This window comes from Pipistrellus hanaki (assembly GCF_964339955.1).
Source record: "Pipistrellus hanaki genome assembly, chromosome: 11".
Taxonomy (NCBI): Eukaryota; Metazoa; Chordata; class Mammalia; order Chiroptera; family Vespertilionidae; genus Pipistrellus; species Pipistrellus hanaki.
Genome location: NC_140513.1, coordinates 55,003,297 through 55,030,849, shown reverse-complemented (window position 1 = coordinate 55,030,849; position 27,553 = coordinate 55,003,297). Strand labels below are relative to the sequence as shown.

The following is a 27,553-nucleotide window of genomic DNA, read 5'->3' as shown; positions in this document are numbered from 1 at the left end:
GCCCCCTGGACGACCACGCCCCCTGTGGGCCTCCCCTCGTTCACAGGCTCCGCCCCTACCTGGCCCCGCCCCCTGCGGCCCCGGGCAACGAGCGGCCCCGCCCACTCCGGAGGGGGTGTAGGGGGCGGAGCCCGGCCTGCGATCCCTGCAGGCGTCAATGGCCTCGAAGGTCCGGCCCGCGCCCACCTCCAGGCTCAGACTCCACCCAACCTCCAACCCCAATTGTGCAAAGAGCGCCCGGCCCGCCCTGGGGAAAGTTAAGCCTGAGGAGAACTCAGGAGCGGAGTGCCCGACCCCTACGGAGTCCTGGGAAGTTTGTGCTCACACCTGAGCGAGGCCTTGGGTCCTTCCGAAGCAGGTAAGGCCTGGCTGGCCCGGTGGGCTGGGCCTGCAGGACCCTCCCACGCGGCTTCTGCTGCCCACTCCCGGATGGAGCACTAATGCAACTTCGAATATGTTCCTGCCCTCGGTCCCCTGGACTCTGGGTTAGGCCTTAATCTAGTTAACAACAGAGCTGGGGGTCAAACTTCAGTCATCCCAACCCTCCAAGAATGTAGCAGGGCAGGTATGACATCTCCAGGACACCCAAGGTACATGACACGATGACCCTCACTATGTGCCAGGCGCAGTTTGAAGAGCTTCCGTGTATCTCTCATTGGTGCTCCCAGCGGGATCCCATGGCAATGCCTTTCCAGATAGAAAGTGGCAGAGCTAGAAATCAAAGTCAGGTGGTCTCAGGCCTGCTCCTAAGGACTTTGCTTTGCAGCTGTAACTTATTCTGTAGTTTCTAAATCAAAGCTAATCTGGTCTCAGCAATTCCTGGAGAAAGTCAATCTCAACTTTTCTCTCGCTCTCTCTCTCTTTCTCTGTCTCCCCTGGTCCTCCTTCCTTGGGCAGTTTTAGGATTTCGGGTCAGGGAGGTGGCAGAAGAGTCTGGCCAGCAATCCTTGGTGGCTTTCCCCAGGATCTCCTTGCGCAAGCCTGCATGGAGGGGCCCTGAATCCCACCTGTGCGGTGGGAACCTGGCTGGTGCTCCAATGCCCTGTGTACCCAGTGTCCGTCCTCTACAGCCATTTGCATGTCTCCCCAAATCTCTATCATTGGCAGGACCTCCCCTTCTGGTCTCCAGGAAATCCAGCTCTCTCCCCTAGGTACCAAACACACTCCTTTCATCTTTGCCCCAACTTCTATCCAGTCCTCCTCCTCCACAGCCAGTTCCACTAGGTACACTGACTGGTACCTTCTCCTAAAACAGAAGTCCCCAGACCTATAGGTTACCCAGTGTCTCAGAGTGCTACACCAACTGTCCAACAATAGTTCTCCAAGATTTTACCCCTTCTAATATTTTAGGTGGACATATACCATATTCGTTAACTCTAATGGTGTAAAATACACCATTACTTTATATGCCAGTGGCTAAGGGTGCAGGGTATCACAAAGTCAAAACTCTTTTCCTATTAACACTGACGTCATCTGCCCCTTTTTGCTCTCCTTCTCTCACCTGTGTACATGGGTTGGAGTTTTCACAGAGACTGTGTGTCATCTCTCTCACTGAGAATGGAACGTGTGCTTGTGTATTCTCCAGTATTCAAAGTCTCTTTAAATTTCTAATATCAAAAATCTTGGTAGCCAAAACTGGTTTGGCTTAGTGGATAGAGCATCGGCCTGTGGACTGAAGGGTCCCAGGTTCGATTCCGGTCAAGGGCATGTACCTTGGTTGCGGGCACATCCCCAGTAGGGAGTGTGCAAGAGGCAGCTGATCAATGTTTCTAACTCTCTATCCCTCTCTCTTCCTCTCTGTAAAAAATCAATAAAATATATATATTTTTTAAAATGTTGATAGATAGTACCACATAAACAAGAGTTCTTTTTTTTTTTTTTTTTTTTTTTACAGAGAGGAAGGTAGAGTGATAGAGTTAGAAACACCAATGAGAGAGAAACATCGATTCAGCTGCCTCCTGCACACTCCCCACTGGGAAAGTGCCCTCAACCAAGGTACATGACTTGACCAGAATCAAACCCGGGACCCTTCAGTCGGCAGACCGATGCTCTACTACCCATTGAGCCAAACTGGTTAAGGCAAACAAGAGTTCTTTATGGTCCTCAATAAATGAATCGAGTCCTCAGTTCAAAAAGGTTGAGAGCTTCTGTTAAAAAGAAAGATACTTCCAATTAAACTATTTTTTTTTATCATTTAGAATCATTAAAATATGTATTGAATGTAAGCTTGTAGATATAGACATCGTTATCATGTCATCTTGTGCAAACATAAAAAGGTAAATATTCGTGAAGGAATTGCTCTCATTTCTTCACAACAGAATCTCTATTCTTCTGAATCATTTTCGACTGGGGCATTGGTGTCCATAATCACCAGGTGCTGCTGATGCAGATGTCTGAAGCTTACTCCACGGTTATTTCTCAAGACACTGACCCCTCGTGCACACCTGTTGATGCTGGCACATTCTTGATCTTACTTGAAGGTGTCAATGGAAGGTTTTAGACAGCAGGTAGCACTTTCTTTTCCAGACGGTTCTTATATGATTTGCTGAGAGGAACATGGAGATTACAGATGCCAAGTCATCCCACCAGGAATGACCACTAAGTTTGTGCATGTTCAGGCAGTGACAGCACATCTCAGCTTCCATCTGGCCGGCCACGATTATAAAATGCCGTTCATTGTCAGATGTTTGTGGACTTCAGCGATGTTACAGTGCAAAACAATGTGAAACTTAGCACCAGTGAAATAGGGAATTCACCGGAAAGAATTCATCCTTCTCTCCAAGTCCCGATAAAAGGGTGATAGGGAGTTTTCTTCCTGCACAGGAATTTTTTTAATATATTTTTATTGATTTCAGAGAGGAAAGGAGAGAGATAGAAATATCAATGATGAGAGAGAACCATTGATGGGCTGCCTCCTGCACAGCCCCCACTGGGGACCAAGCCCGCAACCCAGGCATGTGCCCTTGACCCGAATCAAACCTGAGACCCTTCTGTCTGCAGGCTGATGCTCTATCCACTGAGCCAAACCAGCTAGGGCCTGCACAGGAACTCTTATTGTCAATGACAATTCTGTTTAAAAATCCAAACTGACCCTTTGGGTTCTAATTACAGCTGCACAGAGAGTGCTCAAGCCAAAGGCCTTTGGTGAATCAAGGACACAAGTTTCATTCCTCCAACGTCACTGGTGTGCTGGTCTTGCAACCGTGTTAAAAGTTTTCTGCGACTTTTGACTGGCTCCACTGAACATTTTTTCAATGCATATAAACTTAGTTATTTAACATTAGGACCTATCATTAGGTAATTACTTTTTAAATGGATTTATACCAATAGTAAGATGCTTTGATGACTACTGGTTGCGCTCTCTCGCTCTCTCTCTCTCCTCTCTCTCTCTCTTTCTCTTTAAAGTCTTCATTGTTGAAAGTATTACATATGCCCCCTTTTTTCCCCCATTGACTTCTTCTAGCCCATCCCCACCACCTGCCCTAAGCCTTCACCACACTATTGTCTGGGCCCATGGATTATGCATATACTTGGTGACTACTGTTAATGTTTTATTATAAAATGTGGCATCTGGCCCTGGATATTTTGGCTCTGTGGTTAGAGCATCAGCCTGTGGACTGAAGGGTCCCCGGTTCAGTTCTAGGCAAGGGTACATGCCTAGGTTGTGGGCTTGATCCCCAGTAGGGAATGTCCAGGAGGTAGCCAATCAATGATTCTCTCTCATCATTGGTGTTTCTATCTCTCCCTCTCCCTTTCTGAAATCAATTTAAAAAATTTAAGTGACATCTGGTGTAAACAGAGTTTGGGGAGAGTGGGGCCGAGGGTGGTTGACAGCAGAGAACAGTGCACTGCTCAGTTCTGACAGCGGCTTTGCTTGAGGTGCGTTGGGTCTAAATATGAGTCAGTGATACAGATCCGAGAGAGAGCAGGGTTCAGAGAACCTTACATGGAAGTCAGGATGCCAGCATCTTCTGTTTTTACAGAGTTTAAAACAATGTTTATTTGGCCTACGTAAAGACTGTATCTTATGACAAATATCCAGTGCCACTGGTTCTGCTGGAAATTATCAAATCTTCCTTATGAAAAAAATAAAATAAAAATGCAGGCACCTGTGCAAATGAAGCAAGGGGAAGCAGCATTCACATCACCTAGGAACTTGATAAAAATGCAAAATTTGAGGTCCATAGCCCAGAGCTATTCAGTCAGGAATTCTGGGGTTGTAGTCCGACAGTCTCTGGCTTGAAAAGCCCTCCTCCCTGCCCCTCCCACCCCGAGTAACTCTGAGCCGCACCCAAGCTTGTTTTAGCCAATGTGTGGTGGGGTAGAAATTTTCTGTAGACTGGACACTTTGCTTTTTTTGAGGGGGGGAAAAAAATCCAAGTCCAGACTGCTGCTGCCATAAAGGAAGTCATCCTTCCATCAGGCTTATCACCAGGAAGCCAGGGGCTCAGGGACTGGCCCCCCTCATCAGCTAAGGAGGAAACACAAGATGTGTTTTTGTTTTTGTTTTTGTTTTTGTTTTTTAACCTAAGACAAAGTCTCCAGGCTTAGACGTGTGGGAGAGGGCTGTAGGAAGCAGGGCCTCACAGGGAAACAGAATTACAACACTCCAAGAAGGCGGCCATGTTTGCTGCTTGCTGGTTGTTGACTGATGATCGATCCCAGGCCACTTCCTGCTATTGTCACTGGGCCTGTCTTTAGAAGTGCCTCTCTCCTTTCTTTCATCTGCACTGGAAAACCACAAACAGTGTTAGGACGGGGTGCATAATAAGAGTAGATTGATTCTGATTGGAAGTCTGAGGCTGTGCCTGAAGTCCATGGAATTTATGGACATGTATTTTGACTGCTGATTCTGGATAGAGAAGGTGTTTCTTTGATAGAACTGTAGCTGGCAAAGGTGTAAGAAATGTTGAGCACTTGCTTTGTGCAAGGCTTCACATAAAGACAAAGGACTGTTCTTGGTTTCATGGACCTGAGTTAAGTAAGAGGCACACCAGCCATGAGAATACTACATGGTAATTGCTAAAATGGAGATACAGACATAGAATGTGGAAGCAAAGGGCTGGGCCCAAGTCTGCACTGAGAACCCAGGGGGTCTCAGCAGAGGAGGTAATGTCAGAACTTGGATGTGCAGATGGATAGGATTTCACCAGGCAGAGCACTGAGGAGAGGGAATTCTGCAGTAGGAACAGCATGTACAGAAGGATGGGAGTCAGAGGAAGGGTAATAATTCAGGGAACTTCAGATTCTGTGTTTCAGTTGCAAAAGTGGCGGAAGTGGAGGCTGAATTAAAAGACAAATAGATGATATGAAAAGAGTAGTAGGTCCTTAGGAAGGAAATCTCAATGGCAGAAGAATAAAACGGACATCAGGAACTATAGGTAAGATTTTTTTGCTTCTTTTTTATTTTTTAATCTTTATTGTTGAGAGTATTACAAATGTTCCCCTGTTTCCCCAATTTTCCCCTCCACCTGATTCCTATACTGCTTCAGGTAATGGTCTGTGTCCATAGGTAATGCATATATGCATATAAATTCTTTGGTTAATCTCTACCATATCTCAATCTCCCCTTCCCTCTGAGATTCGTCAGTCTGTTCCATGTTTCCATGCTGCTGGTTCTATTTTATTCATCACTTTATTTTGTTCATTAGATTTCTTGTTTGTTTATTTGATTTTTAGAATCAGTTGTTGATAGATATATATTTATTGCCATTTTATTGTTTTTTAAAAATATATTTTATTGATTTTTTACAGAGAGGAAGAGAGAGGGATAGACAGAAACATCGATGAGAGAGAATCATCGATCAGCTGCCTCCTGCACACCCCCTACCAGGGATGTGCCCGCAACCAAGGTACATGCCCTTGACCGGAATCGAACCTGGGACCCTTCAGTCCACAGGCCAACGCTCTATCTACTGAGCCAAACCAGTTTCAGCCATTTTATTGTTCATATTTTATCTTTATTTTTCTTCTTCTTCCTTCTCTTCCTCTTCCTCTTCTTCTTAAAGAATACCCTTCAACATTTCATGAATACTGGTTTGGTAGTGATGAATTCCTTTAGCTTCTTCATGTCTGTGAAGCTCTTTATCTGACCCTCAATTCTAAATGACAGCTTTGCTGGGTAGTCGGTTGTAGGGCCTTGCTATTCATCACTTTGAATATTTCTTGCCATTCCCTTCTGGTATGCAAAGTTTCTGTTGAGAAATCAGCTGACAGTCGTATGGGAACTCCCTTGTAGGTAACTAACTGCTTTTCTCTTGCTGCCTTTAAGATTCTCTCTTTGTTTTTAACCCTTGGCATTTTGATTATGATGTGTCTTGGTGTGGCCCTCTTTGGGTACCTCTTGTTTGGGACTTTGTGCTTTCTGGACTTGTAAGTCTATTTCTTTCACCAGGTAGGGGAAGTTTTCTGTCATTATTTCTTCAAATAGGCTTTCAATATCTTGTTCTCTCTCTTCTCTCTCCCATAATGTGAATGTTGGTACACTTGAAGTTGTCCCAGAGCCTCCTTACACTATCTTCATACTTTTTTATTCTTTTTTTTTTTTTTTTTTTTTTTTTGCTCTTCTGGTTGGATGTTTTTTGCTTCCTCATATTCCAAATCGTTGATTGATTCTCAGAATCCTCTACTCTGCTGTTGAATCCCTATAAATTGTTCTTTATTTCCGTTAGTGCATGCTTAATTTTTGACTGGCCCTTTTTCGTGTCTTTGAAATTCTAACTAAGACCCTTGAAAGCTCTCACTGAGTCCCTTAAAGCTCTCATTGAAGATCTCATTAAAATCCTTGAGCAACCTTATAATCATTGTTTTGAACTCTGTATCCAGTAGTGTGCTTGCTTCCATTTCATTTATTTCTTTTCCTGGAGATTTCTTCTATTCTTTCATTTGTGACATGTGTCTTTGTCTCCACATTTTGGCTGCTTCCCTGTGTTTATTTCTATGTATTAGGATAGCTGCTATGTCTCTGGAATTGGTAGAGTAGCCTTGTGTAATAGGTATCCTATAGGGCACAGTGGCTCCACCTCCTCAACACCTAAGCTGGGTACTCTAGGTGCAACCCTGTGTGGGCTGTATGCACAGTCTTGTAGTTGAGCCTTGATTGCTGTTGGTATCACTGGATGAGCTGACCTCCAAGCCAATAGGCTGTGAGGACCAGCTGTGACTACAGTGGAAGAGCTGCTAAGCAAGAGATGCCCTTTGGAGCAGAACTAACTTCAGTGGGACTTCGTTGCTCACTGAGTCTGCTCTTTGGGTGTGTCACTTGTGGATGTATAGAGTTGTAATCTGGTATGGTCTGAAGCTGTCCACTCAGTGCACTGGCTCTGGGGCCTACTGGGAGGTGCAAAGTCAGCCACTACCTGAGGCCACCTTCCAGGAGCGACAGAGAGATCTGAAAATGGCTACTACTTGCATTGGGCTTGGGAGTGCCCAGACAAGGCCAAGCTGTGGAGCAATGCAGATTGGTGCTAGTGCCAATTCTCTGGCCTCTTACTGATAGATATGGGACATGTTGATGCAAGCTGATGCTTGTTTGAAATTTTAGGAAAGTCTGAAGCCTGATACAGAAAGGACAGGCCATTCATATGGAAAAGCCACTGCATATAATTTGGATGGGGCTACAAATTAGATGGGATGGGATCCCAAGGAATCATCAGTGTGGAGGGAACTGTGTGAGCTAGGCTGATGGAAACTCAGATATGGTGCCAGTCAACTCTGCAATGGGGGAGGTCCCAGCACAGGAACAATGACTCCTGAAGGCTCCCCAGTCAGGGAGAAAGCTGCCCCAGAGTTCCTGCCCCAATGTCAGACAATCCAGTTTTTCCCATATCTTCCTGGTTTGCCCAATGCCACAGCTCAATTGTTGGCAAACTCAGTCAACAGAGCCAAATATCAATAGTACAACAATTGAAATTTCTTTTGAGAGCCAAATTTTTTAAACTTCTTCTAATGCCACTTCTTCAAAATACACTCACCCAGGCCATGGTATTTTGTGGAAGAGCCACACTCAAGAGGCCAAAGAGCTGCATGTAGCTCATAAGCCATGGTTTGCCGACTACTGCCACAGCTCAACACTGGAGCTCAAAGGGAGTGGGGCCATGTAAGTTCATGTGCTGGCCCTTTAAGAGGAACTGCCTGGGACTCCAGCAGCCTCCATGTCACTTACTCACAATTTCTGCTGGATCTGACCTTGTCTGAGGCTATTAGAAAGGCTTCCCAGAGCATGTGGATTCTAAGCTGAGGGGTGGAGGCAGGGGTAAAAGAAATTGAAATAAGATATATGACTGAGTTATAAAATAGGATTCGTGATAAATTGTACTCTTGAATCCAGATGTTTGAACATACTTTCCTACCCCAATGACATGGCTGTGACCAGTGGATTGTGAATGGAGGTGATTTGTGCCATGACTGAGCAGAGGCTTTGAAATTGATTCCTAGTTCTACCATTCCTCTTGACCCTCTGCCATATCTCAATTTGGGACTGGATCCTGGAATAAAGACACACAGAGCAGAGCAGAGCTGCAATCAACCCCCAGCCAACTTATAACATGATCAAAAAATAAAACTTTGGATTGTCAACCACTGAGATTTGAGATTCTTACTGCAGCAGAGCCTAAAGAAGGCTGATAAATATAGAAGGAGAATTAATAGAGATTAACTACTGATTAGAGGTAGGACATGGAAGGGTGGAAAAAATGGAAGGCAACTTCAAATAGTCTAGCCTGAGTGATCAGAAAATGGCTAAATTACTAACCCAAAAGGGAAGATAGATGGGAAAATAGACTTTGATCTGTTGAGTTAAAGGCTGGCTGAACATCCAAGAAAAATATATTCTCTCAGCAACTGAAAAGGCAAGTCAGGACATCCAGGCAAGATCAGGATTGGAAAGATTTGTGAATCACAACAATAAAGTGATACTTGAAGGCCCTGGGGGTAAATGAGCTCACTAAAACATAGTAGGGAGGGGAAAAGGGCAGATCCTTGGGCTTGCCTACATTTATAGAAACCTAAGTGACCAGGAGGCACCAGTTCTGGCAGACAAGAGTGATCAGAGAGGAGAGAGAAATAGAAAATACTAGTAATAAAGGGTGTGACACCATCTACAAAGAGGTCTTGCCAAAAAGCATAGCACCTAAACTAGATAAAAAACTTAGCTCTCATTGCCAATTCACAGAAGCAAATCTCCTAGGAATCTTGTTTAAAAATGCAGATTGATTCTGGAGCTCTTGTGTGGAGTCCAAGAGTCTGCATTCCTAACAAACTGCCCCCAGGTGTTGTGGTGCTGCTGGTCCAAGGGCCATATTTCAGCTGCGAGACTGGAGGGAACAGAAGAAATGACAACATGCAGATGTAATCAATAAATCCAGAATAAGGAAAACACTGTAACAACTCAATTTTTTTAAAAATGGGGAGGAAACTTATACATTTCCCATAGAGACATAACAGCCAATTGCAATGTGGAGGCTTTTTTAGCTCCTAAGTCAAAGTGTCAACAGATACTTCTCAGGACAATTGTAAAAATGTAAACACTGGATATTTGATGATAGTGGGGCATTTTTGTTGATTTGAGGAGATGCTAATGATGGTGTGATGATTGTTTTATTTTATTTATTTATTTATTTATTTATTTATTTATTTATTTATTTATTTTTAAAGCCTCATGCCAGGTAACCACTCCCAGGAGTGGTGACACATTTCTTTTTCTTTTTCTTTTTCTTTTCATATATATAATTTTATTTTATTTATTTATTTATTTATTTTACAGAGAGGAAGAGAGAGGGATAGAGAGTTAGAAACATCGATGAGAGAGAATCATTGATCAGCTGCCTCTTGCACACCCCCCACCAGGGACGTGCCCACAACCAAGGTACATGCCCTCAACTGGAATTGAACCTGGGACCTTTCAGTCCAAATGCCGACGCTCTATCCACTGAACCAAACTGGTTTCGGCATGATGATTGTTTTAAAACACAAGTCTACTTTATGATTCTGTTTTTATGATATTCTGGGAAAGGTAAAACTAAATAATAGAAACTAGATCTGTGGTTATGATACAGTAGTCAGTTAGACAGACATGAGCAGAGTTGGAATGATAGGCCAGGTACAGAAGTTCACCAGGGCAGAAAGCCCAGGTGCCTAGCAACAGGTAAAACTGGGATTACAAGTATTGTAAGGTGGGACCTCACTCCCAAAGTGACCTTTCCTCCCCTAGCATATCACCCACTGGTCATGCGGTTTAGATCCCCTGACCTTTCATATCACTGGTCATGCGGTTTGGACCCTCCCTGACATTTCCTCCCCTGGCACATCACTGGTCCTGTGGTAGACCCTTTAGAGGAGGAACAAGGGGGCTGGAGAATAGCATCATACCACCCCTTTGCACTACCACTCCCTTAATCATTAAGCCCCCAATACATTGAGGTTCTCACCCAAATCAAATAATGGTAGGAACAAAGCCTCACGTCTGCTGACCACAGAGAGTTTTCATCAAACGAGGTGGCATCTAGGCCTCAGTTGTGCTTCAGCCCCAGGTTCAGAAAAGCCGCAAGGCCAGGAGAGGTGACACGTGGATAACATCTCGACCAGTTGTAATGACTAATGACCAATCAGTAGAGACCACAACCCTGAGGAGACACCTTGGAAAGCTGATAAATGAATATTCTATTGAGATCCAAGATCTCCCCTATTATCCCCACCTGTAGAGAAGCAGATAAAACCCCATAAGATTAAAGACTCAGTCTTCCTCCCCTCTCCCCTCTCCCCTCTCCCCTCTCCCCCATCCCTCCCTCCCCTCTCCCCCCTCCCCTCTCTCCTCTCCCTTCTCCCTTCTCCCTTCTCCCCTCTCCCCTCTCCCCTCTCCCTTCTCCCTTCTCCCTTCTCCCCTCTCCCCTCCTTCCTCTTCCCTCTTTCTTCTCCCCTCTCCCTTCTCCCTTCTCCCCTGTCCCCTCTCCCCTTCCTTCTCTCCCCTCTCCCCTTCCTCCTCTCCCCTCTCCCTTCTCCCCTCTTCCTTCTCCCTTCTCCCCTCTCCCTTTCCCCCTCTCCCCTTTCCCCTCTCCTCTCTCCCCTCTCCCTTCTCCTTTCTCCCCTCTCCCTTCTCCCCTCCCCTCCCCTCCCTTCCCTTCTCTCTCCCTCTCCCTCTCTCTCCTTTCCTTCCCCCTTTGCTTCCTTTCTCCTGAGCTCCAGGGTCCTTCTTTTGCCTCTGTAACTTGCTTTTCTTAGCCCATGCAGCCTAGCTGGCTGGCTCACTTCTTCTGTCTCTGTGACTTTCTACATAAACGTTTGCTTGTATTTGAGCTCCTTGGTTCTGAATTCTTCTCTTAGCCAAACTCGAGGACCGAGGTCTAACATCGGGTGCCATTTGCTGTCAAGTTACTTAGAGGTGAGGAAGGGAGAACTCTGAGGGGTGACAGAACTGTTCTATGTCCTGATTCTGATGGTTATGTGACTAAATGAGCCTATAAAACCTCAGGCCTGTATACCTTAAAAAGGTAAATTTTATTGTATGCAAAGTATAACTGTGACCAAAACAAACAAACAAACAAACAAACAAAAAATCCATAAAAGGAGCATTGTTGTTTAGAGATACCTACTGAAATATTTACAGACAAAATATATGGGACTTATTCTGGAATATTAAGGGAGAGTGTTGTTTTGGTGGTATAGATGGAATAACTTCCATGGATAACTGTTGAAATGGGGTGGTAGACACATTCAATTAGCCTTTCTACTTTGTATGTGTTTAAAAATGTTTGTTTTTTAAAAACTAAAGAAGCAAAGGGCTTCCTTAAGTAAAGTGTCCCCACACGCACCCGTGTAGCCAAGAACACCAGAAGGTAGGTTGGTTCAGCGAGTGCCAAGGGCCCAGCCTCTAGGAGGGGGTGCACTTGAAGCAGCAGTTCCGGTCGAACCTGTGGTTGTTACCTGTCCCCTTCATTCCAGAGGGCACAGGCCAGGAAGCAAACGGCAAATGGTGAGAGAGGGCACCGTCCCACGCTCTGCACCAGAGTGCCCTTTCACCAAGGGAGGCCTTGGTAAACAAGATGACTATCAGCCCGGGTTCAGGTGGAACGCGGAAGCTAGAAAGGTCAGGGACTGGTCAGTGCCATGCCTCACAATCCAGGGGCCCTTTTGGCCCGCTCTGTGGCTCCTGAGATGTGCTGTGAGGAAGCTGGCCCTTACGTCTGAGACGTCACACCCAGTGGAAAGGCCGCGTCACGATGGCCTGTAAACTTCATGCTCTCTTCACTCTGCCTTATCTTCAGCCTCTCAGAGACCAATAAACAACTTGGGGAAATGGAGGCAGGGGGATTCAGGAGAGAGGAGGCTAGATTGGGGTAAAATGTGAGGAAGGGGCAGGTGAAATTTATTTGGTGGAAAAGAAAGAAGGGGCAGGAACTGAAAGAAGGGTTAAGGGACATTCCTTGAGTAGAGGAGAGCATTGAGCAAATTTGAGCCAAAGGGAAAGTCACTCAGGTGGAGGAAAGATTTAAAATATAAAGGGAAAAAAAGAAAGGGTAAAGATACTGAGGGAGATGAGAAGAAGTGGAATAGAAAACTCAAGATCTTACAGTTTGTCTGGAGAGAAGGAATGGTGTGGAGTAGAGAGATTGTTTTGTCTGTTGTAACATCCCCTCTTTTTCTGGGACCTTCTGCTGATGCTTCAGTGGGGGCTGCCCACCTCTCACTTTCCCCTGCCCCTATCATAGGAACAGCTACATTAATACACTGTGGCCCACCTCTCTGGCTAGAGTTCATTAGTCCATGATCCAAGCTGGCTGATCAGGATGCATCAGTGAGAATTTGGAATCAGAATTTGAGCTCTTCCACCTCCATCTGGTTGCCTTATGGACTAGAGATGTGGACAGGGGCACTACTGGTGACCTGTCCTACCAGAAGGATGGAGGAGCAGGCAGAACTGGTCAGCGGTGCACAAGAACATTGAAGCAGCCCCAAAGAGGGCTGTAAAGACAAGAGGTGGTCCAACTGAACAGCCCCTGGTTCCAGCTGTGCCCAGGCCTGTGGCCACATGCAGATGTTCCCACGATGCCCAGGACCTTTATAGTAGACTCACATGTTTGCGTAAGCCAGTTTGAGTTGGTTTTCTGTGATTTAAAACCAAGTGTCCTAACAGAACTGTATGCTAAGAAAGAGGGGGAAGAGGAGAGTATGAACATCTAACATTAGAGAAGACTAAAGCACTTCATACTTCTGAAGAAAGTGGGAGAGAAAGTTGTCCACGGAAATCGAGAGGTCCATGTATGAGGTCAGAGGCCTTGGAGTGAAAAAGATTGGGACTAGTGAGAACATCATCCTTTTTTTAATTAAATTTTCCAATCATTGTAACATGGAGACAAGTAGCTGGGTATTGGGTATTCTGTAGATGGGGACAGTCCTTGCCAGGAAAGTTCCAGAGTAGACACGAAGAAGAGCCACAGACCCTTAATATTGCTCATTAGCAGTGCAGCGTGGGGAGCAAATGATACAGAAGTTAGGTGAAACTTCACTCTCCTCTTAAGTGTGGAAATTTGTAGAAATTAGTTCTAAAAGAGATTTGCCAATTCCTAAAATGAATGGACAGGACCATAAGACTTTTGGCTGCTTTTAAGGTTTCTCTTCACTTGGAAAAGCTATCAGTGTATTTTAGGTTGAGCATTTTGAAGAAGCCTTTTTTTTTTTTTTAATATGTATTTTATTGATTTTTTGCAGAGAGGAAGGGAGAGGGATAGTCAGAAACATCGATGAGAGAGAAACATGGATCAGCCACCTCCTGTACGCCCCCCACCAGGGATGTGCCTGCAACCAAGGCACATGCCCCGATCAGAATTGAACCCAGGACCCTTGAGTCCACAGGCTGATGCTCTATCCACTGAGCCAAACTGGTTTTGGCTGAAGAGCCTTTTGATAGGATTTTCAGTGACAATTTTAAAGAGCCACTTGGGCATCTCTTGCATATACCAACTAACTACAAACATGGTGGCCACTTGTCCAGCCAGTTAGTTAGGAATAAGCTGTGGGTGGGATCCAGGTCGGCTCTGAGCCACAGCCCTCTTTGGGGTGCCCCTGGGGTGTCCCTTGGGTCTCTGTGATTTCCTCCTGGATGATGAGTTCGACCAAATTAAATCCCACTCTCAACTTCCAACCGTGCAAGAAACTGCCAGAACCCAGTGCCAGTTGTTGCCAGAATTGCTAGCTGAGCCTGTCAGGCCCAGAAGGGACATTCTCCTGTCTCCAGCTAACAAAGTCTTTGTGTTCCTAAGGGGATCGCAACCTGAATTTCATGTGTATGATCAGCGCAACCAGGAAAGCTCTTCCCTAGGTGATTCCTTAGGCCTGTGGTCGGCAAATGCAGCTTTCTAGCCACATGCGGCTCTTGGGCCCCTTGAGTGTGGCTCTTCCACAAAATACCATGGCCTGGGCGAGTCTATTTTGAAGAAGTGGCATTAGAAGAAGTTTAAGTTTAAAAAATTTGGCTCTCAAAAGAAATTTCCGTCATTGCACTTTGATATTTGGCTCTGTTGACTAATGAGTTTGCCGACCACTGCCTTAGGACAATGAATTGGGAAAAGTTTTTCAGCACAGTGCACGATAAGAAGTATTTTAGATGAAATATCAACATATACCCTGTTTCCCCGAAAATAAGACAGTGTCTTATATTAATTTTTTCTCCCAAAGTTGCGCTAGGTCTTATTTTCAGGGAATGTCTTATCTTTCTATGCACTAGGTCTTATTTTCGGAGGATGTCTTATTTTCGAGGAAACACGGTAGTTATGTGTTAATATGTAACTGAAATAAAGATACATGTAGTATAATGAATGGTATGTCAGGGCTTAATTATGCTCTTTTATTTTTTGCTTTGTGTTTGTTCTCTCTGCTTTTGGTTTTTCTGGTTTCTTTTGCTCGGGTTCTTCTGATGAGAAATCACTGTCATTCAAATTGTTTTCTCATCTAAGTAAATGTTGTTTTTCTCTGGCTGCTTTTAAGATTTTCTTTGTCATTAGTTTTCAGAAGTTTAGTTATTTTGTGTCTCCCCATTTGGAGTTTGCTTAGCTTCTTGAATCTGTACGTTTATAACTTTTGCTAAATTTGGGGAGTTTTCAGCCATTATTACTTCTCTTTTTCAGTCTTCCTTTCTTTCTCTCCTTCTTCCAGGATTCCGATGACATGAATAACATGAATGTTAGGTCTTGTTTGTTTTTTTGTTTTTTGTTTTTTTAAGTTCCTAGTTCCCTTTGGCTCTAATCTTTTTTTTTTTTTTTAATCTATTTTCTCCTTTGTTCAGATTAGGTCATTTCTATTTTATCTGTTAGTTCACTGAGTCATTCATATACAGTGGTGCCTCACACAACGAACTTAATTCGTTCCAGGAGCAAGCTTGTTATGCGAAAAGTTCGTTATGTGAAAATCGTTTTCCCATAACAATACATGTTAAAAAAAATAATTCGTCCTGTAGCATAAAATATGCTAAGATGACATAAAAAAAATATGCTAAGATGACATATTTTTATTTAGATACATCTAAAAACATAATTTTTTTTAAAAAAACACACACATTTTTTTAATTTTAAGACAGACTAAGTAGAGTCTACCGAATCTTGCACATCTTCATCCATTTTCTGCTTTTTGGCCGATGGTTTCATGAAAAACCTGTCCAAAGTTCGCTGTGCGATGCGTTCGTTATGCGAGGCACCACTGTATCCCCTAGTGGTTGCTCTAAATACTACACTTTATATACATAACTTCTGGTTTTGAGTCCATCCACTGAGCTTTTTGTTGTTGTTGTTATACTTTTCAGTTCTAAAACTTATATTTAGTTCTTCTTTATAGGGTGTAGTACTTTGCTGAAGCTTTCTATTTCTTATCTAAGTCTTTTTACTTTTTACTTTCAAGGAAAATATTAATTGCTCACTGAAGCCTTTTGATCATGGTTGCTTTAGTTATTGCCAGATGATTGTAACATCTCTGTCATCTCCATGTTTACATCTATTTCTTTTATTCATTCAGTTTGAGATCTTTCTTATTCTTGGTATGCTGAGTGATTTTCTATTGAAACTTTGACCTTATAGTATTATGTGGTGCAACTCTGGGTCTTATTGAAACCTTTTGTTTTAGCTGGCTATCTCTGATACTGCTTTGGTCAGAAAGGTGGGGGCGATACTGCCTTATTTCTGCCAGGTGGAGGTCGGTGTCCAGATTGCCAAATTGACACGCGAGAGGAGACGCCTCTTTATTGATGGTGGGAGTGGAAGCCCAGGTTCTCCATGTCATCTCCCCTGGCATTAGAGAAGGTGGGGAGAGTCCCATTGATGGCCAGCTGGGATGAAACTTCAACTCCCTACTTGGCTTTCTCTGTCACCACCTGGCAGGATTATTGGGAAATATTATTATAGCCTAATAAGGTTGAAAGTCTAGGTTTACACTCAACCTTTATTTGTGCAGGTGGACAGTAGTCTTTGCCTGGTTGTTTGCCTATGGCAGGGGTCCTCAAATTTTTTAAAGTGGGGGCCAGATCACGGTCCCTCAAAGAGCTGGAGGGCCGGACTATATGAACTACTAATTCCTACTGTAACACCTCGGCTGCGCTCACTGCCCAAAAAACCTGGAGGGCCGGATCAGACTCCTCTGCGGGCCGCATGTGGCCCGCAGGCTATAGTTTGAAGACCCCTGGCCTATGGTGTTTAGCTAGAGTAAAATGTTATTATCTTAAATTTCTGTCTTGCTAAGCTGGCCCTTTCCTCGTCCTCTGACTGGAGAAAGCAGGCTATTGTTGGAGATTTTTGGTCTATGCCTGTCGGCACTTTGAGTTGCTGGCTTCTTCATTTCCAAGTCTGCGATGTTTGAGGCAAAAAGAAAACCCAGCCGAAACCGGTTTGGCTCAGTGGATAGAGCGTCGGTCTGCGGACTGAAAGGTCCCAGGTTTGATTCCAGTCAGGGGCATGTACATTGGTTGTGGGCACATCCCCGGTGGGGGGTGTGCAAGAGGCAGCTGATCGATGTTTCTCTCTCATCGACGTTTCTAGCTCTCTATCTCTCTCCCTTCCTCTCTGTAAAAAATCAATAAAATATATTAAAAAAAAGAAAACTCAGGGAACTCACCACCATGCCATTACTGAGGCCCTGAGGTCTCTCACCAGACTGCCTTCTTTCCACATTCCAGATGCTTGTTTTCTATATAATGTCTGGAATTTTTTAGTTGAACATAGCATGAGAAAAAGGGAAAATATGCCTATTCCAAATTCCTAGTAGCAGTATTCTGTGGGAGCAGATTTTTAGTGGTCTCTCCAATACCAAGGGACCAGATGAGTGGCTGAGAGGGAGTGCAGAGAGAAAAGAGAAGAGGAGGAGAACTGCGTCCTGGGGACTTCCATGTCTAGAGGGAAGAGAAGGAGAAACTAGCAAGGAAGTTAAGAAGGCACAGCTTGTGAGGAGGGAAGAAAAACAAGATGACTATTTTTAATTACTTTTTTAAAAGGATAGTTTAAGTGGGTACACAATCCTGACTTATGGATTATGGCTTAAGAAAGAATGGGAACAAAGTGAAAGGAGCAAGTTACCAAAGCCACATATTGTATGATTCCATTTATATAAAACTAGAGGCCTGGTACACATAATTGGGAGGGGTCCTTCAGCTCGGCCTGCACCCTCTCGCAGTCTGGGAGCCCTCAGGGGCTGTTGCACATCCTTAGTGTTGCCGGGGAGGTGGAAGAGGCTCCTACCACCGCTGCACTTGCCAACCATGAGCCCAGCTTCTGGCTGATTGGCACCCCCCTGTGGTCAGTGCATGTCATAGCAACCAGTTGTTCCACCATTTGGTCCGTTTGTATATTACCCTTTTATTATATCCAGAATAGACCAATTTATAAAGACAAAAGTAAGTTTGTGGTTGTTTAGGGCTGAGTAGTGCAGCACTTCGGGGGAGTGGGGGTGGGGGATGATTTCTAATGGATATGAGGTTTCTTTGGCGGGATGATAGAAATCTTTTTACATTAGATTGTGTAATTGTTGCACAACTCTGAGATTTTTTTTGTTAATTTTCACCCAAGGATATGTTTGATTTTAAAGTGAGGGAGGGATGCCAGCACCGGTTTGGCTCAGTGGATAGAGCGTCGGCCTGCGGGCTGAAAGGTCCCAGGTTCGATTCCGGTCAAGGGCATGTACCTTGGTTGCGGGCGCATCCCCAGTAGGGGGTGTGCAAGAGGCAGCTGGTCGATGATTCTCTCTCATCGACGTTTCTAACTCTATCCCTCTCTCTTCCTCTCTGTGAAAAAATCAATAAAATATATTTTTTTTAAAATAAAATAAAATAAAGTGAGGGAGGGAGAAAGAAAAAAAGAAACATCAACTAGTTGCCTCCCCTGTGCACTCTTACTGGGAATCGGACCCAAAACCTAGATATGTGCCCTGACCCTAACCCTAACCCTAACCCTAACATCCAAACATGCCTATTGGATGTCTCCACTTGTATATCCCACAGACACTTCACACTCAGTGTGTCTAAAACATCTTCCCCTTTTCCCTACTCCCAATTTCTGGCAACTACTATTCTAATCTCTGTTCTTATGAGTCTTGTTGTTGTTGTTTTAAGACTTCACATATAAGACAGATCATCCAGTATTTGTCTTTGTTTGGCTTATTTCACTTAGCATAATGACCTCAAGGTCTATCCATGTTGCATATCCCCACTGGGGATCTAGGCTTTGTTCCATTTATGGAGCACAGGCAGAGTATATTTAGCATAATTCTTAAGGGCCTCAGGATTTTTGGATGGTACCGGTACATGAGCACTGGCTTCAACTTAAAAGTCACCAGCTGTATCAGCCCCTAAGAGAGTCAGCTTGTCATTTGAAGCTTTAGAACCAGGAATTGACTTCTCCTCTCTATGAGAGTTCTAGATGGTATTTTATTGCAACACTAGAGGCCAGTGCATGAAAATTCTTGTCTGGGGTGGCTGCGAGTGGTAGGGGGAGCTCCTGCATTGAGCATCTGCCCCCTGGTGGTCAGTGCACATCATAGAGACGGGTTGTTCCTGGTCAGTCATTCGGCCGTTAGGATCAATTTGTATGTTATCCTTCTATTATATGGAATAAGGCTGTTTTGTCTACATTGAAAATCTGTTGTTCAGTGTAGCCACGAGCATTAGCTATCTCAGCTAGACCTTCTGGGAAGCTTGCTGCAGCTTCTACATCAGCACCTGCTGTTTCACCTTGCACGTTTATGTGAAGAGCTGGCTCTTTCTTTAATCCTCATGAACCACTTCTGCGAGCTTCAGACTTTTCTTCTGCAGCTTCCTTGCCTCTCAGGCTTCAGAGAATTGCAGAGTTTTGCCTTGCTCTGCATTAGGCTGTGGTTTGAGGGAATGTTGTGGCTGGTTTAATCCTCTATCCAGACCATTAAATCTCCTCATCAGCAGTAAGGCTGTTTTCATCTTCTTATCACATATATGTCCACTAGAGCAGCCAACCTCCCCCCGCTTTAAGTTATGTATGCTTAGTTTATTTTATATAGTTCCAGAATTAAACAAAATATGCTGTATCCTTACCTAACATATTTCAGGATTAATTAGATGAGATGTGAAAAGCTTTCTTTTTTAAAAAAAAACAAAAACTTATCTTTATTGTTAAAGTATTATTATGTCTTTCCCACCCCCCCCCCCATTGACCCTTTCTAACCCACACCCTGCCCCAGGTTCACCACACTATTGTCTGTGTCCAGGGGTTATGCATTCCCTTAATAACAATCCCATATAATAAAAGGTTAATATGCAAATCGACTTAACAGTGAAACAACGGGTCTCTCTGATGCAGTGACCACCAGGGAGCAGATGCTCAAAGCAAGAGCTGCCCCCTAGTGGTCAGTGCACTCCCACTGGGGGAGTGCTGCTCAGCCAGACACTGGGCTCATGGCTGGCAAGCGCACTGGCGGCGGCAGCGTTAAGGACCCCTCTGGGGTCCCAGGCTGCGAGAGGGCACAGGCTGGGCTGAGGGACTTCCCCTCCAGTGCATGAATGTTGTACACCGGCCTCTAGTGTGCAGATAAGTTCTTTGGTTAATCTCTTCCCACCCATCCCTACCTTCTCTCTGAGATTGGTCAGTCTGCTCCACGTTTCTATGTCTCTGGGTCTATTTTGTCCATCAGTTTATTTTGTTCATTAGATTCCACATGAGTGAGACCATGTGCTACTTGTCTTTCTCTGATTGGCTTGGTTCACTTAACATAATAGTCTCCAGGTCTCTCCATGCTGTCTCAAAGAGATCCTTCTTTTTTACTGTTGCATAGTATTCCACAGTGTAAATGTACCACAGCTTTTTCATTTTTTAAAATGTTTTTATTTATTTCAGAGAGGGAGAGGAGGAGATGGAAGCATCAATGAAAGAGAATCACTGATTGCCTGCCTCCTGCATGCCCCCCACTGGGGATTGAGCTCACAACCCGGGCTTGCATCCTGACCAGGAATCAAACCGTGATCTCCCATCTCATAGGTTGATGCTCAACCACTGAGCTAAGCTGGTTGGGCAGGAAGTATCTATAAAGCAGTCAAATTCAAAGAAAGAGAAAGCAGAATGGCAGTTACCAGGTACTGGGAGTTGTTTAATGGCTAGAGACCTAATTTTGCAAGATAAAAAACAAGTTCTGAGCGGGCTGGGAGAGGTCAATAGGGGGAAAATGAGACATACGTAATACCTCCAACAATAAAGAGTTAAAAAAAAAAAAAAAAAAAAAAAAGAGTTGCTGAAACCAGTTTGGCTCAGTGGTAGAGCGTCGGTCTGCGGACTGAAAAGTCCCGGGTTCGATTCCGGTCAAGGGCATGTACGTTGGTTGCGGGCACATCCCCGGTAGGGGGTGTGCAGGAGGCAGCTGGTCGATGTTTCTCTCTCATCCACGTTTCTAGCTCTCCATCTCTCTCCCTTCCTCTCTGTAAAATATCAATAAAATATATTTTAAAAAAAAGAAATATTAAAAAAAAAAAGTTAAAAAGAAGTTCTAGAGATTTGTTTCACAACAGTGTGAATATGCTTAGCACTTCTGAACTGTATACTTAAAAATGGTTAAGATGGTACCCTAGCTGGTTTGACTCAGTGGACAGAGCATCAACCTGTGGACTGAAGGGTCCCAGGTTTTATTTCGGTCAAGGGCATATGTCCAAGTTCTGGACTTGATCCCCATTAGGGGACATGCAGGAGGCAGCCAATCAATGATTCTCTCTCATCATTGATGTTTCTCTCCCTTCCTCTCTGAAATCAGTCAAGATAATATATGTATTTCTAAATTATTTTTATTGACTTTAGAGAGGGAGAGGGATAGAGACATAGAAACATCAATGATGAGAGAGAACCACTGATCAGCTACCTCCTGCACACCCCCCACTGGGGATCAAGCCCACCACCTAGGCATGTGCCCTTGGCTGGAATCGAACCCTGGACTCCTCAGTCCACAGGCCAACGCTCTATCAACTGAGCTAAACCAGCCAGGGCAATAAATATATATATTTTAAAATGGCTAAGATGGCAAATATTCCCTAGCCCATTTGTCTATGGGTGATTAGACCATCAACCCATAGACTGAAGGGTCTCAGGTTTGATTCCGGTCAAGGACACATAACTGGGTCGCAGGTTGATGCCCCAGCCCAGTTGGGGTGTATGTGGGAGGCAGCCAACTAATGTGTCTCTTTCATATTGATGTTTCTCTCTCTCTGTCTCGTGCCCTCCCTTCCACACTAAAAATCAATGGAAGAAATATCCAAAACAAAAAAAAAGGCAAATATGTGTTTTTTACCATAATAAAAAAAAATATTAAAAAAAACAAACCTGTGCAATAGGCCTGGATTTTACTGTTTGCCTAACATTAATTCACAGATACTTCAATAAAAATAGAGCTCCCCCGCCCCCCCCACAAAAAAAAATGGGTAAAGGACTTAAACAGACATTTCTCCAAAAATGACAAATGGCCAACAAGAACTTAAAAAGCTCAACATCATTAGGGAAATGAAAAACAAATCCACAGTGAGTTACCATAGGATGGCTATAATTTTGTTTAAAAAGAAAGAATAAATTATCAAGTGTTGGCCAAGACATGGAGAAATTGGAACACTCATACATTGCTGGTGAGAATGTTATACAGTTCAGCTGCTGTCAAAGTTAAGCAGTTCCTCCAGGAGTTAAACACAGAATTACCATATGACTCAGCAATTCCACTCCTAGGGTATATACCCCAAATAATTGAAAACAGGGATCACGCCTGCAATGGAGGTAGGTGCCTTGGCTGGAATTGAACCCAAGAACCTTCAGTCTGTGGATCCACGTTCTAACCACTGAGCACCCGGCTAGCGCCTGGGTTCTCATTCTTGTTCTCCCAGAATGTTCTGGAGGACTATCAAATAAACTTGTATCTTTCTCACATCTTTCTGTACTATTAAAAGTTACACCATTGTTGCCCTAGCCAGTTTGGCTCAGTGGATAGAGCATCAGCCTGTGAACTGAAGGATCCCGGGTTTGATTCCAGTCAAGGGCACATGTTTGATCCCTTGTAGGGGGCATGCAGGAGTCAGCTGATCAGTGAATCTCTCTCATTGTTTCTCTCTCTCTCTCTTCCTCTCTGAAATCAATAAAATGTATACATTTTTAAAAGTTGCACCATGCTGATTCAGGAGTTACTTTAATAGTTTCACTTATTCTACCTCTGATGGCTGGCTCCATACTATACTACACTCAGACTAAAACATATCAGAGCTAGGGTTATACTCATTTAAACATATTTACTGACTGGGTAGTTTAGTTGGTTTGAGCATTGTTGAGATATGCCAACGTTGCAGGTTTGATTCTCTGTCAGGGCACATTCAAGAAGCAACCAATAAATGCATAAATAAGTAGAACAACAAATTGATGTTTTTCTCTCTCTAAAATCAATTTAAAACTTTAAAAAATTTTTACTGAGCACTTATGTGCCGTGCACTTAATACCTGGTACACTTACCCTGGTAAAGTTAAGACCCGAGAGGTGGTTTAATTTTTCACCTCGTAGAGAAGGGCCATAAGCAACCTATTTCTGTATTTTTTTTAAGTCCTATAAAAGAGAACTGTGCTAGGAATGAGGATACTATGTGAGACGATGTGGTCAGGAAAGGCTTCTCTTAGGAGGGACATCTAAGCTGAAAGACCTGCGATGGTACTAACCAACAGCAATTGCTGAGTTTGGGACTGAGGAAAGCTTGTCATGCCAGGATGAGGAGTTTGACATAGTAATTTCTCGCTTTAAAAAGATCGCAAAGGTGCCCTGTTTTGGCTAGGTGGATAGAATGTCGGCCTTCGGACTCCAAGGTCCCAGGTTCGATTCCAGTCAAGGACACCTACCTTGGTTGCGGGCACATCCCCATTGGAGGGTGTCAGGAAGCAGCTGATCGATGCTTCTCTCTGATCGATGTTTCTAACTCTCTATCCCTCTCCCTTCCTCTCTGTAAAAAATTAATAAAATATATATTTAAAAAAAAAAAAAAGGATCGCAAAGGCAAAACAAAGCAAAGAGACTATTTAGTAGATACCGATGGTGGCCGGGCCTGGGGGTAATTGTGATTTTTGGCTCCTGCGACAGGGTGGCTAAGAGTGTTGTTCTGTGACAGAACAAGGATTACGCAGATGATGGGGGAGTATTTTAAGAGAAAAATCAGGGTGTCTTGCTGCGAACCGCGGAACCAGGGCAAGATGCGCTCCTCCGAGTCCGAGGTGCAGGAGAGTCCAAGAGAGCTGAACTCCGGGCCGTCCTTCCTCGGCAACATCCGATGCAGAGTCCGAGACAGAGCTGGGCTCCTTCCTGGTCAAGGGTAACGCGAGAAAGACCCGGCTGGGGAATCTAGCCTTCCGTCAAAACCCGCCGCCACGCTAAAACTACGCCTCCGGTGCGGCTAGGCTGCTAAATCCACTTCCGGACTGCAGATTAGCCCCTCCTCCGGAAGCGCCGACTACCCATGACCACTTCCGCTCTCCCAGGCTTTGCCCATCTCGCGAGAACTGGAAGTGCCTATGTGATCTGGGTTAAGCGGAAGTTAGGCCTCTTTTCGTGGCGCCGCGGAGGCTGTCGGCTGCTTCAGGATGAAGGTAGGAGGAGATGGCGGGCGTTGGCTTAGGCTCGGGGACGTGAATCGAGCCCCAGGACACGGCGTCGCTGCCTTTGTAGCTCTCCAAAGTCCCGGTTCTAGGTAGAGGAGGGTCTGAGGTAGGAGGAAGCTTTTGTTTTGTGGGCCTGGAGCTCCTTGGGAGAGGGGATGGCGTGTGATTGCCCCTGGAGTTGTGTGGGGCCGGGAGCGTAATGGTGGCGGCGCCCTCGGGCCTAGCCGGGCGGATATGGCTCTGCTGTCGGTTGGGTCCCTTACTCCAGGGTGCCCGGCTGCGGAGCTCCCTCGTGCCCGGAGTCATTGCGGGGGGCTTAACAGACGATGTCCTATTTTTAGCGCGGGGCTCGTCGCGCGTTATTGCACACACGTGCTTTATATTGAATAAAGCCGATTATCTCTGTTTTGCTGCTGACTATGGATGGGGGTTGGACTTGGAAAGCTTTTTGCAGTGGAATGCCTTTGCTGGTGGTTGTGTAGTTTTCATAAAGCTCTTTCCCCCTCCGTTTAATCCTTAGCTCAACATCTCTTTCCCAGCCACTGGCTGCCAGAAACTCATCGAAGTGGACGATGAGCGCAAACTTCGTACCTTCTATGAGAAGCGAATGGCCACAGAAGTTGCCGCCGACGCTCTGGGTGAAGAATGGAAGGTGAGATTGATCTCACTTGCGGCTCTTGGGAGGGAGAGTGGTACACGCGGGTGGTAATTGGCTGTGTAATTGGTTTCAAACTCCCTGCTCACCTTGGGATAGTGACTCGCAGATCTCATCCTACGAGGTAGAGCTATCACCTGGCGGGGTTTCATAGCTCAAATGAGGAAACATACATACCTAGTTGCGCTGCAAGCTAATGGTCTCCAAAGGGTATTTTTAAAAGTGCCAAGAAAGGGTGTCTCTGGTTTATTTGTTTGCGGATACTTTGGTCTCTTACCATGTAATCTTTCTTACCCTAGAACTGTTCCCTCTAGTAACGCATAGGTTAGAAATAGGGCTTGCTTGCAAGGGATTTGCTAACTGAACTTGGAAGATTGGCAAATGTAGACAAACCTGAGTGAGCAGAGGAATTTTGTTCCAAATTGTATTTAATGAACTGTACCTACTAGAACTGAGTGGACATCAGAGGCCACAGCCCTTTACTTTTAATATGTCATTGCATTCTGCAGGGATATGTGGTTCGAATCAGTGGTGGGAACGACAAACAAGGTTTCCCCATGAAGCAGGGTGTCTTGACCCATGGCCGAGTCCGCCTGCTGCTGAGTAAGGGGCACTCCTGTTACCGACCCAGGAGGACTGGAGAGAGAAAACGCAAATCTGTTCGGGGTTGCATTGTGGATGCCAACCTCAGTGTTCTCAACTTGGTCATTGTGAAAAAAGGTGAGGTTTGTGTTCTTGAGTTCAGTTATTGCTGATTGTCCAAATGGCTTTTTCATTTGTCATATCCAGTTAACCAATGGGGTTGTTTTGTTTTTACCAATGAAAGCAGTAACTTAGGGTTCTTTGAAAGGAAGTTGAATTAAAATGTCTTTGTTCCCATGTCTCAGGGGAGAAAGATATTCCTGGTCTCACTGACACCACTGTGCCTCGTCGCCTGGGGCCCAAAAGAGCCAGCAGAATCCGCAAACTTTTCAATCTCTCTAAAGAAGATGATGTCCGAAAATATGTTGTGAGAAAGCCTCTAACCAAAGAAGGTAGGGGATATTATAACATTTAGGGCTTGCTTAATTTAGTTATTAGCCTGTCTCTGGTGTTTTGAGTTTTCGTTAGAACAAAATCTGCCTACAACTCACCTGGAGATTTTAGGAAAATATTGGAGGGACATGACATTTGTTGGTATTAATCCTTGTTACATCCAATGCCTTCTAGCTATGTTCATTGCTTTTAGGTTAAAAGTTGGAAAAATGATAAATTCTAGGGCTGTGATCGAATGTGCTCTCACTCTAATAACATGCTTTCATCAACTGACCTAGCTTTAACTTCTGACCCTCATTTTCATCTCTGGGATATGAGTAGCAATAGTAAGAGTTATGGGAATTAGATTTATACTGTATTCAGGATATAGGTAATGGGTATTTGGGAGTTTTATTTTTAGAAGGTACATTGTTAAGCAACATAACCCATCACGACTATCCTGTAGTCTGTGGCTGCAGTGTTTTGTAACATTAATATTGCTGTATGAACACTTAGATTAAATGGAGTAAATAGCATATTCAGGTTGGGTTCTCCTGGCAAATCTCGGGGGAGGGTGTTGGTTGGGTTTTATTTTTTCAGGTAAACCTGTACCTGGCTTATTGTGAGTTCATTGGTCTCATGTCAAATATCCAACACAACCTATGTGCCGGATACTATTTTAAAGGTTGAGGATATAGTATTGGCCTCCTGTAACTTGTGCTTTAAAAAATAATTGGCAAATTCACAGGAGTTCCCCATGATCATACCTTTGGAAATAACCATCAGTGTAGTAAAAGGTGCTAGCTGGCAGGTGATTTTAAGATAATTCTTGTGTCTTGATATTAGGGGATTATTTACCTTAGTAGCTGGCAGGAAATCAAAGTGATTGAAGAAAGCTGAGTGTGACTTCATTGTTCAAAAAATTAACCTAAATTTATATGATCTTGACATCCAAATAGGCTTGACTTAATAAACTGTGTCTTACTGAGGGTTAAAGGTGCTAATTAGGAAAACACTGGCAACTACCGTGTTTCCCTGAAAATAAGACATCCTCTGAAAAATAAGACATAGTGCAATTTTGGGAGAAAAAATTAATATAAGACACTGTCTTATTTTTGGGGAAACGGGGTAGTATTAGCCTGGTCTCTTTTAGAAGGACTTCAGTTTTCCTTATATTTGTATAATACTTAGCCTGACTTGTATTTTTGTTGGCAAAGTGGTGGTATCTTTAAGTTGTAAAATATTTCAAATTTGACTTAAAAGGCCTTATACAAAGAAGTTTTTGTAGATACTAACTCAAGTTTGCGTCTGTTGCTCAAGTTTTTAAAATGTAGGTGTGTCCCCTAATGAACAAGGCTTGTATTAAGAAGTGATTAAGCCATCTAAATTTTTAGGTAAGAAACCTAGGACTAAAGCACCCAAGATTCAGCGTCTTGTTACTCCACGTGTCCTGCAACACAAACGCAGGCGTATTGCTCTGAAAAAACAACGCACTAAGAAGAACAAGGAAGAGGCCGCAGAATATGCTAAACTTTTGGCTAAGAGAACAAAGGTCAGTTTAAGATGATTGGGGTGGCAGGGGAGGAGTCATGCCTCACTTTGGGTTTAGATTTTTAACACAGACAGGCTTTGACTACTTTTTTTGTCTTGTTTAGGAGGCCAAAGAAAAACGCCAGGAGCAAATTGCGAAGAGACGTAGACTGTCCTCTCTGAGAGCTTCTACCTCTAAGTCTGAATCCAGTCAAAAATGAGATTTTGTAACTAACAAATAAAGGAGAGCAAATGTGAAA

General features: G+C 44.1%; 1 protein-coding gene across 3 annotated transcripts; it reads left to right on the top strand.

The window, feature by feature from the left end:
• The first annotated feature begins 142 nt into the window (after positions 1–142).
• On the top strand, positions 143–27,553 carry RPS6 (ribosomal protein S6). 3 transcript variants are annotated; one of them, XM_084898091.1, is made up of 7 exons: positions 143–358; positions 23,580–24,082; positions 24,615–24,746; positions 25,259–25,469; positions 25,637–25,783; positions 27,158–27,315; positions 27,419–27,553. In XM_084898091.1, the coding sequence occupies exons 2-7, from the start codon at positions 24,077–24,079 to the stop codon at positions 27,512–27,514; spliced, it is 750 nt and encodes a 249-aa protein (XP_084754217.1). In that variant the 5' UTR covers positions 143–358; positions 23,580–24,076; the 3' UTR covers positions 27,515–27,553. The 3 variants fall into 3 exon arrangements, with proteins under 3 accessions (XP_084754217.1, XP_084754216.1, XP_084754218.1); XM_084898090.1 differs by lacking the exon at positions 143–358 and having other exon boundaries at positions 23,055–24,082; XM_084898092.1 differs by lacking the exon at positions 143–358 and having other exon boundaries at positions 24,073–24,200.